This window comes from Pocillopora verrucosa, chromosome 8 (assembly GCF_036669915.1).
Source record: "Pocillopora verrucosa isolate sample1 chromosome 8, ASM3666991v2, whole genome shotgun sequence".
Taxonomy (NCBI): Eukaryota; Metazoa; Cnidaria; class Anthozoa; order Scleractinia; family Pocilloporidae; genus Pocillopora; species Pocillopora verrucosa.
Window position 1 is genome coordinate 1,740,041 of NC_089319.1, and position 13,536 is coordinate 1,753,576.

Here is a 13,536-nt window from a genome sequence, read left to right on the forward strand (position 1 = left end):
GGAGTGGAAATCTGGGAGTGAAACTCTGAGAGTGAACCTCTAGGAGTGAACCTTTGGTAGTGAACTCGTGGTAATGAACCTCCAGGAGAGTGAACCTCTAGGAGTGAACCTTTATGAATGAAACTCTAGGATTGAACCTTTGGGAGTGAACCTCTACGGTTGAATCTCTAAGAGTGAACCTCTGGAAGTGAACCTTTAGGAGTGGAAATCTGGGAGAGAACCTCTGGAAGTGAACCTCTGGAGGTGGACCTCTAGGGGTGAATCTCTGGGATTGAATCTATGGGAGTGAACCTCTAAGAGTGAACATCTGTGAGTGAAACTCTGGGAGTAAACCTCTGGGAGTGAACCTTTAGGAGTGAACCTCTGGAAGTGAACCTATTGGAGTGAACCTCTGAGAGTGTTAGGCGCTAAAAAGCTATGTACATCATGCAGTACTTTCACTGAAATAGTTCCTCTATTAGCACAGGCTGACAACCCTGTGGGTTTGAGGCAAAAAAATGAACATCAATGAGGGCTTCAAAACAGAATTACCACTACACGCTAAGGAAAGTGCTGCCATGCATCTCAGTGGAGAAATGTTATGATCACTTTACCATGTCCAACAGTTTTATAACAACATTCATTTTGCTGATTTGTTCCGTTGTTGAAAGAACCTCCTCCTCCCCCACAAGAAATATTTTTATTCGCACCTCCACTTCCCCCAGAGTACCCTCCACCTCCCCCAGGTGACTCATTGAAGTTAATATATCCACCCCCACCTCCGAACCCACCCCAATGTGTTCCACCCTCTCCCCCGTTCAGAAATCCTTTTCCTCCCTCTCCCCCTCCACCAGAATTCTTAGAGTTTTCTCCATTACTGTAAAAGCCGCCGCCACCGCCACCTACAATCAAGAGATTTACAATTGACATTAGCAACTTAACATATCAAGGCTTTAAGTAATTCTGAAAAAAATCCAAATTTGAGCAACAAGTACCATCTCTTTATTTGAAATACTGATGGATGGCAGCAGAATACAAAAAAAGTAATTCAGTATCCATAGATGGGAAATTCTTCACCTACCACAGGGCGGTTTATCAGTTTGTCCTCCTTCTCCGTTACTTCCTCCAGACAGGGGTGGCGAGTTAAACCCTGCATTTCCTGTTGTGTTTATGGACGCATCACATCCTGAATGTTGTTCTGTCATTTTTGCAACTCCTCCTCCACCTCCGGCTATGATCAAAGGCTTGTTGTCTCCTCTTACTACAAATGTACCTCCTCCGCCTGAACCAGTTTTTTTTTTATAATACGCTTTTTGCCCTCTTTGACCAACAAGTATGCTAATGTTCTCACCTTTGGTCAACATAAAGTTTCCAATCATCCGCGCCCCTCTCCCTCCGTTGATGACACTGTCCTCACTGTACCCCCCTGAGGCTCCTATTGTTTCTATTCTGTATTCACCAGTGTGTGGCACAGTCCACAGTTGAATACCGTTGGACACTGTGACTTGTCCATCATGATCCTGACCTGTATAGTGACTGCCAACAGAGTCTGGACCCTCTGTTCCACTCTTACCAAGAGTTGTAAAAACAGCTTTAAATCCTTCATAAAACACATTAAATAAAAGTCAAAGTTATGATACTAGTAAGAAATTGTTATAAATAAATTACTTTTGGCTCTGCCAATACAGGAAAACCCGCTTAAAAGAACTGTTGCTTTGGGGGTTCAGGTTGATTTTGTTCTTGTATATCGGGTTTTTTCTGCAAAACCAGCCTGAAAATGTTCTGCAGGTGTTTTTAAAATTGTTCTAAAGATTAAATACTGCATAGACTATCAACATATGAAATCAATGTACAAGCACAACATTTTCATTAATCCATAGATGGAAATGACCTTCACTACATCAATCAAGGCAATAATATTACATTAGGGGAGGGGTAGCAGTTCTGGTGATAAACAACTCGAAACTCAGCAAAAGTCAAGCAAATTCAAAATGCGCCAGCCCCCCTCTCTCTTCCCATGTAACTATTGACTGGTCCCTAATCCTACAAGCAAACTGAGAGAGCAAAACGGGCAATATTCAGTTCCTTAAATTTCCAGTCTAATTATCAGATCCATTGAACCATTACTTGGGGTGAGATTTTTGCATCATCAGACCCATCTGCTGTTAGCAAACAGTCAGTTTTCTAAAACAGTCTCTGGAAAAAGGTCTAATCATCACTAAACTCACTCCACGCCTCCCCAGTCCATTGGTTCATCACGATCCTTCTATTCTTTGCTGAAAGTCTATCCTGCCATTTATCGAGACTGTTCTCCTCTTCCAGCCATGTTTCCATTGCTGCACCAATTTTAGCTTTCATCATCCTACCACATCCTGCATCAATGGGCTGGATTTTGTCAGTGTGGTTTTCAGGCAGCATGTAAACTGTAGTGTTGATCTGATTTCTACATGTTTCATGGAATTGTTGACTTTGCTGGAAGCCGACATTGTTTGCAAGTAGGACTTTTTCTTGTTTGTCTTTCTCTATTTCTGGAATAAGTGTACCCTGGACCCACTGCATGTTGATCTCTTCCTCCATCCACGCATTTTGCTGGAAATACACATCAACCCTCTTGTCGTACTTTTCTTTCTCCTCAGTGGCCACACGCCCTTTTCCTCTGAAGATAAGAGCTGGCTTCACATTTTGTTCCCCATCAGCCCCAATACAAAGTTGTAGAGTAGCCTGTCGTTTAAACCAGATGATGGTTGTGACACGCACAATTGCTTAGCACCCAATCTTGCTCATTAAAAAATGGGAGAGGAACGTAGTCGATATTGTATCTATTTTCAGATATCCATCTTCCATAATTTGGGTCAACTGTATAGGACTTGTTTCTTCTCCTCTGTGTTTTCAAGGCTTCAATCCCTGTGGAATTTCTGGATCGCATCCCAGCCATCATCTGCCCAGACTTTTTTCTTGTTGGTCCTTCTCCTTAGTACTATGTTGTGTCTTTCCTTGAATCTGTGGAACCAGTTGTTGCTTCCTTTAAGTTTTGCAGCTTCTGCTGCGCCACAGCATGCTTCAATTTTCGATTTCATTTTTTTTTAACCAAAGTTTGGACACTTTGCTTCCTGCTGCTCTCCGTAGTTTAAACTCGGCAAGTAAAAGATTGGAAGCCAGAGGAAATTAATCAGTGCGTTGGGATCTGTTCCCAGCGATCCTTCTCCTTTGTCTCATTGGCCTTGTTTTTCTTCGTCATGGTCAGAGTCAGTTCTGCAAGAATTTTGCTTTTGTTTTTTCCCGCTTAATCACCAGCGATCTGTTGACTCCTTGTTGCTTTGCAACTGTTTTGTATTTATTATCCAAAAGATCCAGTGTTTTTTTTTATGAAATCGACGGTGTAGGACTTTCGCTTGTTTCTTCCCCTTGGATTGCTTCTTTGCCTTTGAGTCTGACCTTGCACAACGCCGGCTGATTCACGCTGTTGACTCTCAGCCATTCTCTGCATGTTTGCTTCACCTGACTGGTTGTTGATGTTTACAAAAATAGTCAATGTATTTCTAGATGCTAAGCTGATGCTGTTCGAGTTCTGTGCGGCAGAGGTGCACCAGTCGAAAGCCGAGATTGAAAAACACGAGAGAATTAAAATGAGGATCTAATCCCATACACTTAAATTTCCGCCTTTGAATGTGTTAAATTAAACGCTCTGTCAAGCACCTTTCTCTTGGGAAGTGAGACCCCCTCACTTTTAAACCCTTCCTTTAGGGCCACCAGCTTTTTTATCTCCTTTCCCTAGGCTTTTTGTATCAATATTAAATAATATATTGAAATAAATAGTTTGTTATCAGTTTTTCACACATACATCAAAGCTGTTTAGTAAAGAAGTTAACTAAAAGTCAAACTGTATGATGGAGGTAAGTTTCTAAGGAAACTGTGGTGTTGCATCGGTGGGAGAGTAAAACAAAGTAATTTGGTGCTATCAACTGAGTTGATAACGTAAGTTGGCCACCGTTAAGAGTTTCAAAGCTAACGTTTCGAGCGTTGGCTCTTCGTCAAATTGAATGGGAGAATTTTGGGTTGTGTGTTTATCTGCAGAACTTGGAGCTACGCTTTTGGTGGGAAACTACAAAGCAACTACAAAGAAAAGGGATAGAACTAATATCGTTCATTATTACAATTAAGAGATGATAGAAAAATCAATACCGATGAGCGCGGGAGATCAGAAAACGCAGACTGTTAGCAAAGTCGAGCGTATGACCAAAATATTGATAATTATTATCCAACATTATTGGCTGAATAGTTACCTCTTCCTTTGAAACGGCGAATATAAAACCACTCTGGATCCGAGAGGAAATTCTCGGGTCTTGCGTCCTTTGTGCGGTTGTTCAATTCACAGATCTGTTCTTTTCTGTTGAAATTATAGCTCTGGCAGGTAATTTCCCTTTCACATAAGATATCACAGATATGAAGAGCTGCTACTGTCATTCTTTTGAAAACGAAACCTTTGAGAGCCATGCCACGAATATTAATTTCTATCCTGCATTGATCCCCAGCGGTTACAAGGTTGGTGGATGAAACACAGACAAGAAAATAACGAAACATCCACAGCATTTTTCCTGAAAAACAAAATTCATAGAGAGGTTCGGGTAATACGAAAGCAATGAATAAACTTTTTTTCTCAAGGCTGACTAAGAACGGTGGATAATAAGAACAACAGGACCCCCAACCCCCGCCGACCTTCTGTTATACTCTTTTTTAAAAGACATCGCAAAAGAGAAACATGTAGCCTTAAAAATAAATTATGACGAAAATGACTGGAAGAGGAAATTCTTTCATTTTACAGGCGTTTCTGGAAATGGGGTGCAGGGAGAATTAGAGCTGAATGTACCGTAATAAGACTTGAAAGTTTTGGGAAATTATCAGCTTTTCAAGGTCTGGACAATTTCGAATGAATGAGCGGACGAGAAAAAATTGATCGAGTAGAGATACCGCCGACAATTCATTTTTCCCGATGCAGAGGCGGTCATTCGTTTAATTTGTTTCGGGTTCGGTGTAATATCTTCATGAATGCACACTTGTGCTGGAGTGTGCACTATAAAGACTTAAGGTATATTTTGAACCTAAAATATCCTAAGGAGCTCAATGAATCGATCATTGCCATCAATCTCGGTCACGATCACACGAGGCTGCTCAAAGATTGTTTAACAAATTTTTCTGTTGAAATCACCTGTTTTGGCTGGGTGAAGTGAAATTGTTCCGCAGGCTAATCTTAAACTTTCTCTCTGCGGTGGATCGGTAATAACTTATTCCTTTCATCTGCCCACTCATTAAAGTACATGAGCCCCTCGATTTTCGTTCAATAAAAAACGCAACCAGCTTTTACATCAACTTTGAAGCCGAACTGTACCAAACAGCCAAACAGCGCGAAAATTAAGGCGCTCATTTTTTTTCAAGGTCTACTAGTAGTCATTTTATCCATTGTGCAGGATCAAAGAGTCGAAAATCAAACGCGGTTCACGGACAACATTGTAGAGACAGTGACTGTTTATTCAAAGTAAACCTACCCTTTTGGCTCAGTCTAGAAACCATGTTCCCTAAAATTTAGTCATTTTCAAAATATTGCAAAATAAAATAAAAGACCTCCTTTGAGATATTTGGTTGTCTTATGCCACTCCAGGTATGTCGATGAATAAAATAAATATTGTTTTTAGTACTAATAGGAGATGCTTATGTGAATATTCCAAGGCTTAGTTATGTAGATAAAGATAATAAAACGTTATATGATGATAGAGAAAACTTTAATAATACCCCATTCACAACATCAACCGGGTTAAATTAAAACAGATATGTGAAAAACTGAATTTTCCATAAGTTTCAGGTAAACACTAATTTTTATTTTCCTTCTGCTAAATTTGAAGCTGAAAAACATCGGTTTAAGCAGCTGCTAAGAAGAAGACAATTTTCAACCAAATTTAACAAAACAGCTCTAAAACATGTTTGAGCATTGGTGTGAACTGATTATAGCAAAATCTTACCTCGTCCTTCTGGTCTTAGGGAAGCCAAAACGGTGAGAACGAAATAATAGAAAACAGACAGCATGTCTTCAGAAAGAAACGCCCGTTCTTGCAGCGAACAGCTATGGTGAGCTTTTCCTCCTTAAGGGAAACATTAGGCGAAATGAGACAGCTGCATTTTACCTCCTTTGTCTGATTATGAGGTTCTCAGTGGTTGTCACAAACACGACTGAATGAGTTTCCCTGGGAAATAGTTGGTTGGTGGAACTCGATTATCCTTAATGCATGTCAATAGCCTTTAATTTGATGCGTTATTTTTATGCGTTGTTTTATTGTGGCTTAATTATGTCCGTATGAGTGCGACGTATGAGGTAGACAAATTACACTCATTCCTCGTTCACCCAATCTTGAGCGTAAAATAAAGACGAACGTTTTACCAAAACACTTTGATGTTCCGAAATTTTGGGGTTGGCTCTGATGGAGAATTTGTTTCTTATTCTTATATTTATTTCTCATTCTTTGATTGTGAGGTGAAACCAGTTTTTCATGTAATAAGTCTGTTTTCAAGTTAGTAAATAAAGCCTTCTGGTTTGTAATAGCATCTCTTCAAGACAGAGAATCGAGTATTGAGTTAAATCTCTCGGTGATAAATTTTCTTCTCGCAGATGACTTTAATTAATCGGAGGCGGTGTCGTTGATAAGAATGTCGGCCTGAACTGCAAAATGGGAGAACCTTTTAGTAATGCACATCTAGTCAACTCCGACACAAAAAAATGTTCTGCATGGTGAGAGTATGGAACTGTAAAAACCTGCCTGGCAAAAACATGTCACATGAAGCAGTTAAAGAGTGGTCAAATATATCATCGTCTCTGATTCCATTCTAGAACTAATTTCTCCATTCTCTTACTTTTTAAGCCCCAGATGAAAATCGACGTTCTAATTCATTGTGCACTCGACGTTTTGATACTTTCAAGGCTTTTATTGCGTTTTTGCAGTGCAGTACTTTAAATTGTTGTTTCTTTTTTCAACTTTCTTCGTCCAAAATTTTAAGGACTAATAATACGAGTGAAAATATTTTTGTCCTTAGCTTCTAAGACTAAATTTCATTTCCTTTGCTACGAATTTATTGCGCTACCCTTACAATTGATATTTGTATCATTCAGTATGGTCATGGTCTTAGAATTTTCTGAGCTCCTGGCGGTCCCTAATTAAAGACATGTTTTTCCTACACGGACCTATTTCCGTTCGTCTCATTATAATCCCAAGTGTTAATCCTAGTCAAGCATTTTTCGTAATATCAACTGATCACAAGACCACCCTATAGTTATGACAACTTTCTCTGATTATGGAGCGAACAAAGCTCCCTGCGACTCCTAGTCTTTATTCAAAAACTAATCTGCCCAACCTAAAAAGACTACAGTACCAAATAACATAGAAGATAATTACCCTTACCAGGTGCTTTTAATAAAGTGATTTCATTCCTACTGTCATGGCCCAGTTGTAGATCACGTTGGTGAAGAACCCATACTTAGTAGCCGAGAAACAAACCACCCGTGTGGCAAATTATTCATAACAGTTTTTCAATAACTCGCATGTGATCTCTCCAGTGATGACAATCTAGAACCATTGAATGTATGAGACTCACCGACAGATGTTGTCTAAAAATGTGAATATTTTTCTCATATTACTTACTATAATAATACTGGCCCAGGTAAATGTGTTTTATTCCTTTCAAAACAAGGGATAAAAAAAGTCTTTGGAATAGTTGCTTTTGTGGTTCTATTCTGTTTTATTTTTTTGTTAATTTTTTTACACGAGAATTAACACACACAAAAAAACACTGAGGTACGAGTCTGTTTTCAAGTTAGTAAATAAAGCCTTTTGGTTTGAAATGGCATTTCTTCAAGACAGAGAAATGTATGAGTATTGAGTTAAGTCTCTCGGTGCTAAAGTTTCTTCTCCCAGATAATTTTATCAGATGGTGTCGTTGGTACGGATATCGGCCTGAATTACAAAATGAGAGAACCTCTTGGCAAGGCACATCTAGTCTGCTACGACACAAAAAATTGTTTTACATGGTGAGGGCATGGAACTGTGAAAACCTGGTCAAAGATATCATCGTCTCTGATTCCATTCGATTCCTCGGTAAACCTGGGGTTGTCGGGGCAAATTACTTCTTAGAGTATACCTAAAGACGATACTATCTTGATCAGTCTTGTACATTCTTATTTATCCATATGTACGTTAAGATGGGAGGACGTGACGTTTCAGATTCGCCCCCATTTTGAAACAATTACCTTTCAAAAGTTACAGGAGACTTTTCAGTGAACTTCATAGCCTCATCTAAACACCAGGGGGAAATTTTAAAAATTAAGCAACTCCGAGACTGATTCGAAGGTTTGTATAACAGGCTCCACGAATACCTCCAACTTCCTTCCTGTTTAGATGAACTTAATTTCAATCTTTTACAGTTCGATGAAATAGAACTACTTTCTCCATTCTTTTACCTTTTAAACTGCGGATGAAAGTCAACGTTCTTACTCATTGTGCAATAGACGTTTTGACACTTTCAAGGCTTTAATTGCGTTTTTGCAGTGTAGTACTTTAAATTGTTGTTTCTTTTTTTAACTTTCTTCATCCAAAATCTCAAGGACTCATACCACGAGAGTCCTTAGCTCATTAGCTCTTTAGACTAAATTTCATTTCCTTTCCTCAGAGGAATTGATCGCGCTACCCTTAAAATTGATATGTGTATCACCACTGTGATGATGAAAGTCTTAGAATTTTCTGGGCTCCAGGCGGTCCCTAATTGAAGACATGTTTTCCTACACAGACCTTTTTTTCGTTCGTCTCACTAATAACCCCAAGTGCTAATCCTAATAAGGTATTTTTCATAACAATAACTGACTACAAGACCACCCTTTAGTTATGACAACTTTATTGTGGAGCGGACAGAGCTCCCTGCGACTCCTAGTCTTTATTCAAAAACTAATCTACCCAACCTAAAAACACTTCAGAACCAAAAAGCGTAGAAGATAATTGCCCTTACCAGGTGCTTTTAATAAAGTGATTTCATTCCTACTATCATGGCCCAGTTGCAGATCACGTTGGTGAAGAACCCATACTTAGTAGCCGAGAAACAAACCACCCATGTGGCAAATTATTCATAACAGTTTTTCAATAACTCGCATGTGATCTCTCCAGTGATGACAATCTAGAACCATTGAATGTATGAGACTCACCGACAGATGTTGTCTAAAAATGTGAATATTTTTCTCATATTACTTACTATAATAATAATACTGGCCCAGGTAAATGTGTTTTATTCATAACACGCAAATTGAGACAGCTGAAGTTTCATCTGCGCTCAAAACACGTTACCCTCTTTGTTAAATTATGAGTGTCTCAGCGATTGTCACAACAAATAGATAAATGTTCGAAACGGGACCGCGAAAAATACTCTGATGTTGGAAAAATCAGTCAGAGGTAATGTGCCAGTTTTTCAAAAAAACGTGGTTGTCATGTTTCTGTCGTTCAAGCAGGCCACCACCGCGTGAAACAAATTGATCAAGTACTACAAACGTCACAGAAGAAAAATGCTTATCGTATTCCATTAACGTTCACGTTTCTCCCTCACAACCGCGCAGTTAATTTACTTCAGAATGATTCAGAGACTGGTACTATCTTTCGCAACCTCCACTAACAGCCAACCCGGAACTTTCAAATGCGCTCGCGCTCGGTCTAAAAATTGTGCTTTCGTTCGTAACGTTGAGAAAATATCGTGACCCAAAGACAAAAACCTCTAAGTTTCAATCCTCGTATCATAATAAACTGTCTACAAAATCGAGGAATGGATGCCTATGTGCTAATGACTTTTTATCCTGAGTTAATAAGACTTTGTACAGTCTCAACAAAAACTGTTATTGACATTCTCGATGGCCCCTAGAGGTATGGAATACTGAGTGTCTAATTATGAGTCGAAAATTTATCCGACACACAATTTCGAGTTCACGTAGCTGTTAGTTGGCTACACCTTAGGCTACATAATTCACGATTCCTCCATTTGCTGTTTTTCGACAAAAACAAAGGCAACTTTCTGGTCAGAATTTCATTTCAATGCGCTCGCTCACGGTGCAAAACTTATCCTTTCATTCATAACGTAGAGGAAATATCGGGACCCAAGAGATCCATTACAATCACTGATCACTTCACGTGTACCTCCGCCAACGTCATTTACTGCATAACTTGCACTTATTGCGATAAGTTATACATTGGCGAAACAGGAAGACGACTAGGTGACCGATTTCGAGAACACCTTCGCGACGTGGAAAGAAATGACAAGGACGTCGACGCATCCAAACCAGTCGCTAGACACTTTAATCTCCCCAATCATTCTAAGCAATATATGACAGTTTGTGGACTTTCCTTACATCTAGGCAGTTCGGAAAGCCGCAAAACACTGGAACAAAAATTTATCTTCCAAATCGGCATTCTTAATCCCCATGGTATCAACGAGCGCTTTTCCTTCAACTAATTTATTCTTGTTTTCTCGTCACCATACTCCCACCAATAGCGTAGCTCCACTTTCTGCATACTAAACCCACACACAACTCACAATTCTTCCAATCGCTCTGACAAAGGGTTAACGCTCGAAACGTCAGCTTTTCACTCATAACGGTGGCCATGTGAGTCGTAAGGCGTGGCCTCAATATAGCTTCAAACAGTGTGACTTTACCGTAAAGTCCAATTAACCAGCAAGAAGCAAATGCTTACAACTAGGAATCAATCTATTAAATTCAACTAAACTCTTTGTTAAAACTTAAACTTCAGACCGATGATTCAGGAAAACTGAGGGCACTTTTCTCTAACTTATTAAGATGTTAATGCATTTACTAACAAACTTCTTTCCAGCTACATGCTAATTACAGCGTTTATCTCCTCCTTTTTTATGTGGAAGAGCTCGAAAACCTCCTAAAAGTTATTCTAAATGTTGACAAAAACATAACAGTCTGATAAGTAAATAAAGTTTTGCGTAAAATTGAAAGTGCCATCACCTTTCCTTATATAGCCGCTTTTGTACCCTGATGAAAAAAGGACGTTCACCAGCTTAACACGGCCTGAGTCATGGCCACATTTGTAAGTTGGTTTCAGTGCTGGAGGAGAGGTCGAATGCTTTTCAACTGACTAGGAACCGTGAAACCAGAATCAAAATATTCACTAATTGTGGATTCAGCTGCATGATATTAACCAAAGGACACAATACGAAGTAGAATCGTAAAAACATATTTTGAGGATAATTTGCAACCGACTCCAATAGGCGCAACTTGAAATACATTCTACGCCATGCAAAAAGTGAAATCTGGGATAACACAATCGGACCAAAGGGCGGAAAAACAAAGATACCGGGTTGGACTGGTTTGACGCAGAGAGGAAATCGATTTTGGTTTTAAACTGATCAATAAAACGAAGTGACTGCTTAATAAACTTTCACATTCAGTTGAAAACCAGTCTTAGATATGTCATTGTTAATATAATGTTACGATATGTAGATTAATTATTATGTGGATTTACCTCGCTAAAATAGCCAAAGGCTCGGGTCAGCGGACTTATCCGCGTATATAGATTCTTTTACATAAATGACGTCGCAGTTGGTGTTTTGTCGTAAATACACAGGAGTATGAAGAACTGACTTCTCAACAGTTTCTCTTCAAAATAATTCCTATAGTCCTATTTCCTACAGGTTAATTAATGACCAACTTCAGGCAACGAAATTTTCGAGCCTTTGCAATAAATATTCGAGAAGGCCATACAGCAAGGAGTTGCAATAATCCACCTTTGAAGTAAGAAAGGTATGTACAAGGGTTTTCGTTAACCACCTCATCAACAATGGTCAGATTACCAATGTTTGGTCCTGGATGATAACAAGAGGAAAAAACCAGCACCTCCGTTTTATAGAAGCAACGGTCCGCACTTTACAAAACTTTTTCCTTCGGCCACTGATTTCCAAGCTCCTCGAGTGTTCCTCAAAAGTTGCAAGAGGCTTATCGAAGTGACGCATTGAAGGAATGGGCGGTCTACTGCTTCTATTTGAGTAATACGCGTATAGGCAGTAGCTGGCCAGAAAAACGACTCTTCCCTGTTTATAGGAAACACCTTATCCTATCAATGAATCACTGCAAAAGAAGAGCCTACAAGACGAAGTAAACTGGGACTGGAAAGAAGTCTGATCATCCAACTCTCTCCCCTCCCCCCGCATCTTCCAATCTCTTTCCCCAACTCTTCCGTTTTATTTATCGGCTCTCCCGCACTGCTTCTCAGTTTCTTACTGTAAATTGAAATAACCACTTTCAAAACCAGAGAATCTTGATCCTTCAGTAAACCTTGGCTTCTTGTACTAAGTCTTCTCGTTTCAATCGCCTACTTTGAAAGTTCCAAAGTCCGCTTATGTGACTTAAGTTTAAAGCTGAGGAATGAGGACGAACTTAGACCGAATGTAGAAGTCGCCATATTGGATCGATCGGTAAGATCGACGAAGGCTTGGACCGAGTGAGGACCTGACAGTGAGACGAAGTAACAGTGAAACTAACTAACTAATAAAGAGGAAGGGGTTCGGCATGGAGAAGTGTTTCTTTTTATTTCTCCTTAGTCCTCCTTCCTGTCTCATTTGTTTGTTCCCCACAGAAGTGTGGCGATCTTACACATCCAATATTGCGTCGTCAGTACTTGACCGGAATATTTATTGTTCTTGCTAGTTTGGCGTTCTTGTAGTTTATGTCAATTAGATTGTGTGCTCCCTTTATTTAATGTGCCAAATTGTATATTATATTTTGCGTACTTTGGACTAAGTTAGTTAATTTCCGTTAGTTAAGGTTTGGTTTGCGTCTGTTAAGTTCAGAAGAAGTTAAGTTCAGGTTTGGCTAAACTGCAGAATACCTGGCCACTCATTTACATGTCATTGAATAAGAATTGCGTCTCTTGTGTTATGCCACGATCTTCAAAACCCCCCGACACATGTAAATGAGGGGGAACAAAGTGGCAGGGTATTCTGCAGTTGCTCCCATTTCAATACATTTGGAACAGAATTAAAACTAACAACACGAACAGAAACATAACAAAACGAAGGTTCATCCTTAATTCCTCCATTCGCTCTGACAAAGGGGCTAACGCTCGAAACGCCAACTTTTAAATTCTTTACGGTGGTCAATTCACGTTATCAACTCAGTTGATAAGACCAAATTACCCTGTTATAATTTCCCACCGACGCAACACTACAGTTTCTTTAGAAACTTATCCCTTTATATATCTGAAGAATTATGCGTTCTTAGAAATTAAATTGTGATTTTATTGGATGAAAAGCCTCGTCCAGGCTTCACTTCACATCATATTTCGGTGCATGTGAAACTTTCATGGCAAAGTGTTCATCATTTCTGCTGGAAATTGTCACCATGCAGCAACTGTCTCGATTCAATTGTTTTCATTTTGTGCAAGTGAATAATTAGCCGTATCTACTAGGATGAGTTTTTATATAACAACTCACGACCATTTCAGCGAATTTGACTTTGTA

The 13,536-nt window shown here is 39.4% G+C and overlaps 1 protein-coding gene and 1 pseudogene across 1 annotated transcript; both read right to left on the reverse strand.

The window, feature by feature from the left end:
- Nucleotides 1–564: 564 nt before the first annotated feature.
- Nucleotides 565–6,056, reverse strand: LOC131789122 (leukocyte tyrosine kinase receptor-like). The gene is made up of 4 exons (XM_059106198.2): nucleotides 5,994–6,056; nucleotides 4,263–4,574; nucleotides 1,061–1,579; nucleotides 565–881 (listed from the first exon to the last, which is right to left on the reverse strand). The coding sequence occupies exons 2-4, from the start codon at nucleotides 4,567–4,569 to the stop codon at nucleotides 565–567; spliced, it is 1,143 nt and encodes a 380-aa protein (XP_058962181.2). The 5' UTR covers nucleotides 4,570–4,574; nucleotides 5,994–6,056.
- LOC136282792 (uncharacterized) lies at nucleotides 2,086–3,466 on the reverse strand (annotated as a pseudogene).
- Nucleotides 6,057–13,536: the final 7,480 nt, after the last annotated feature.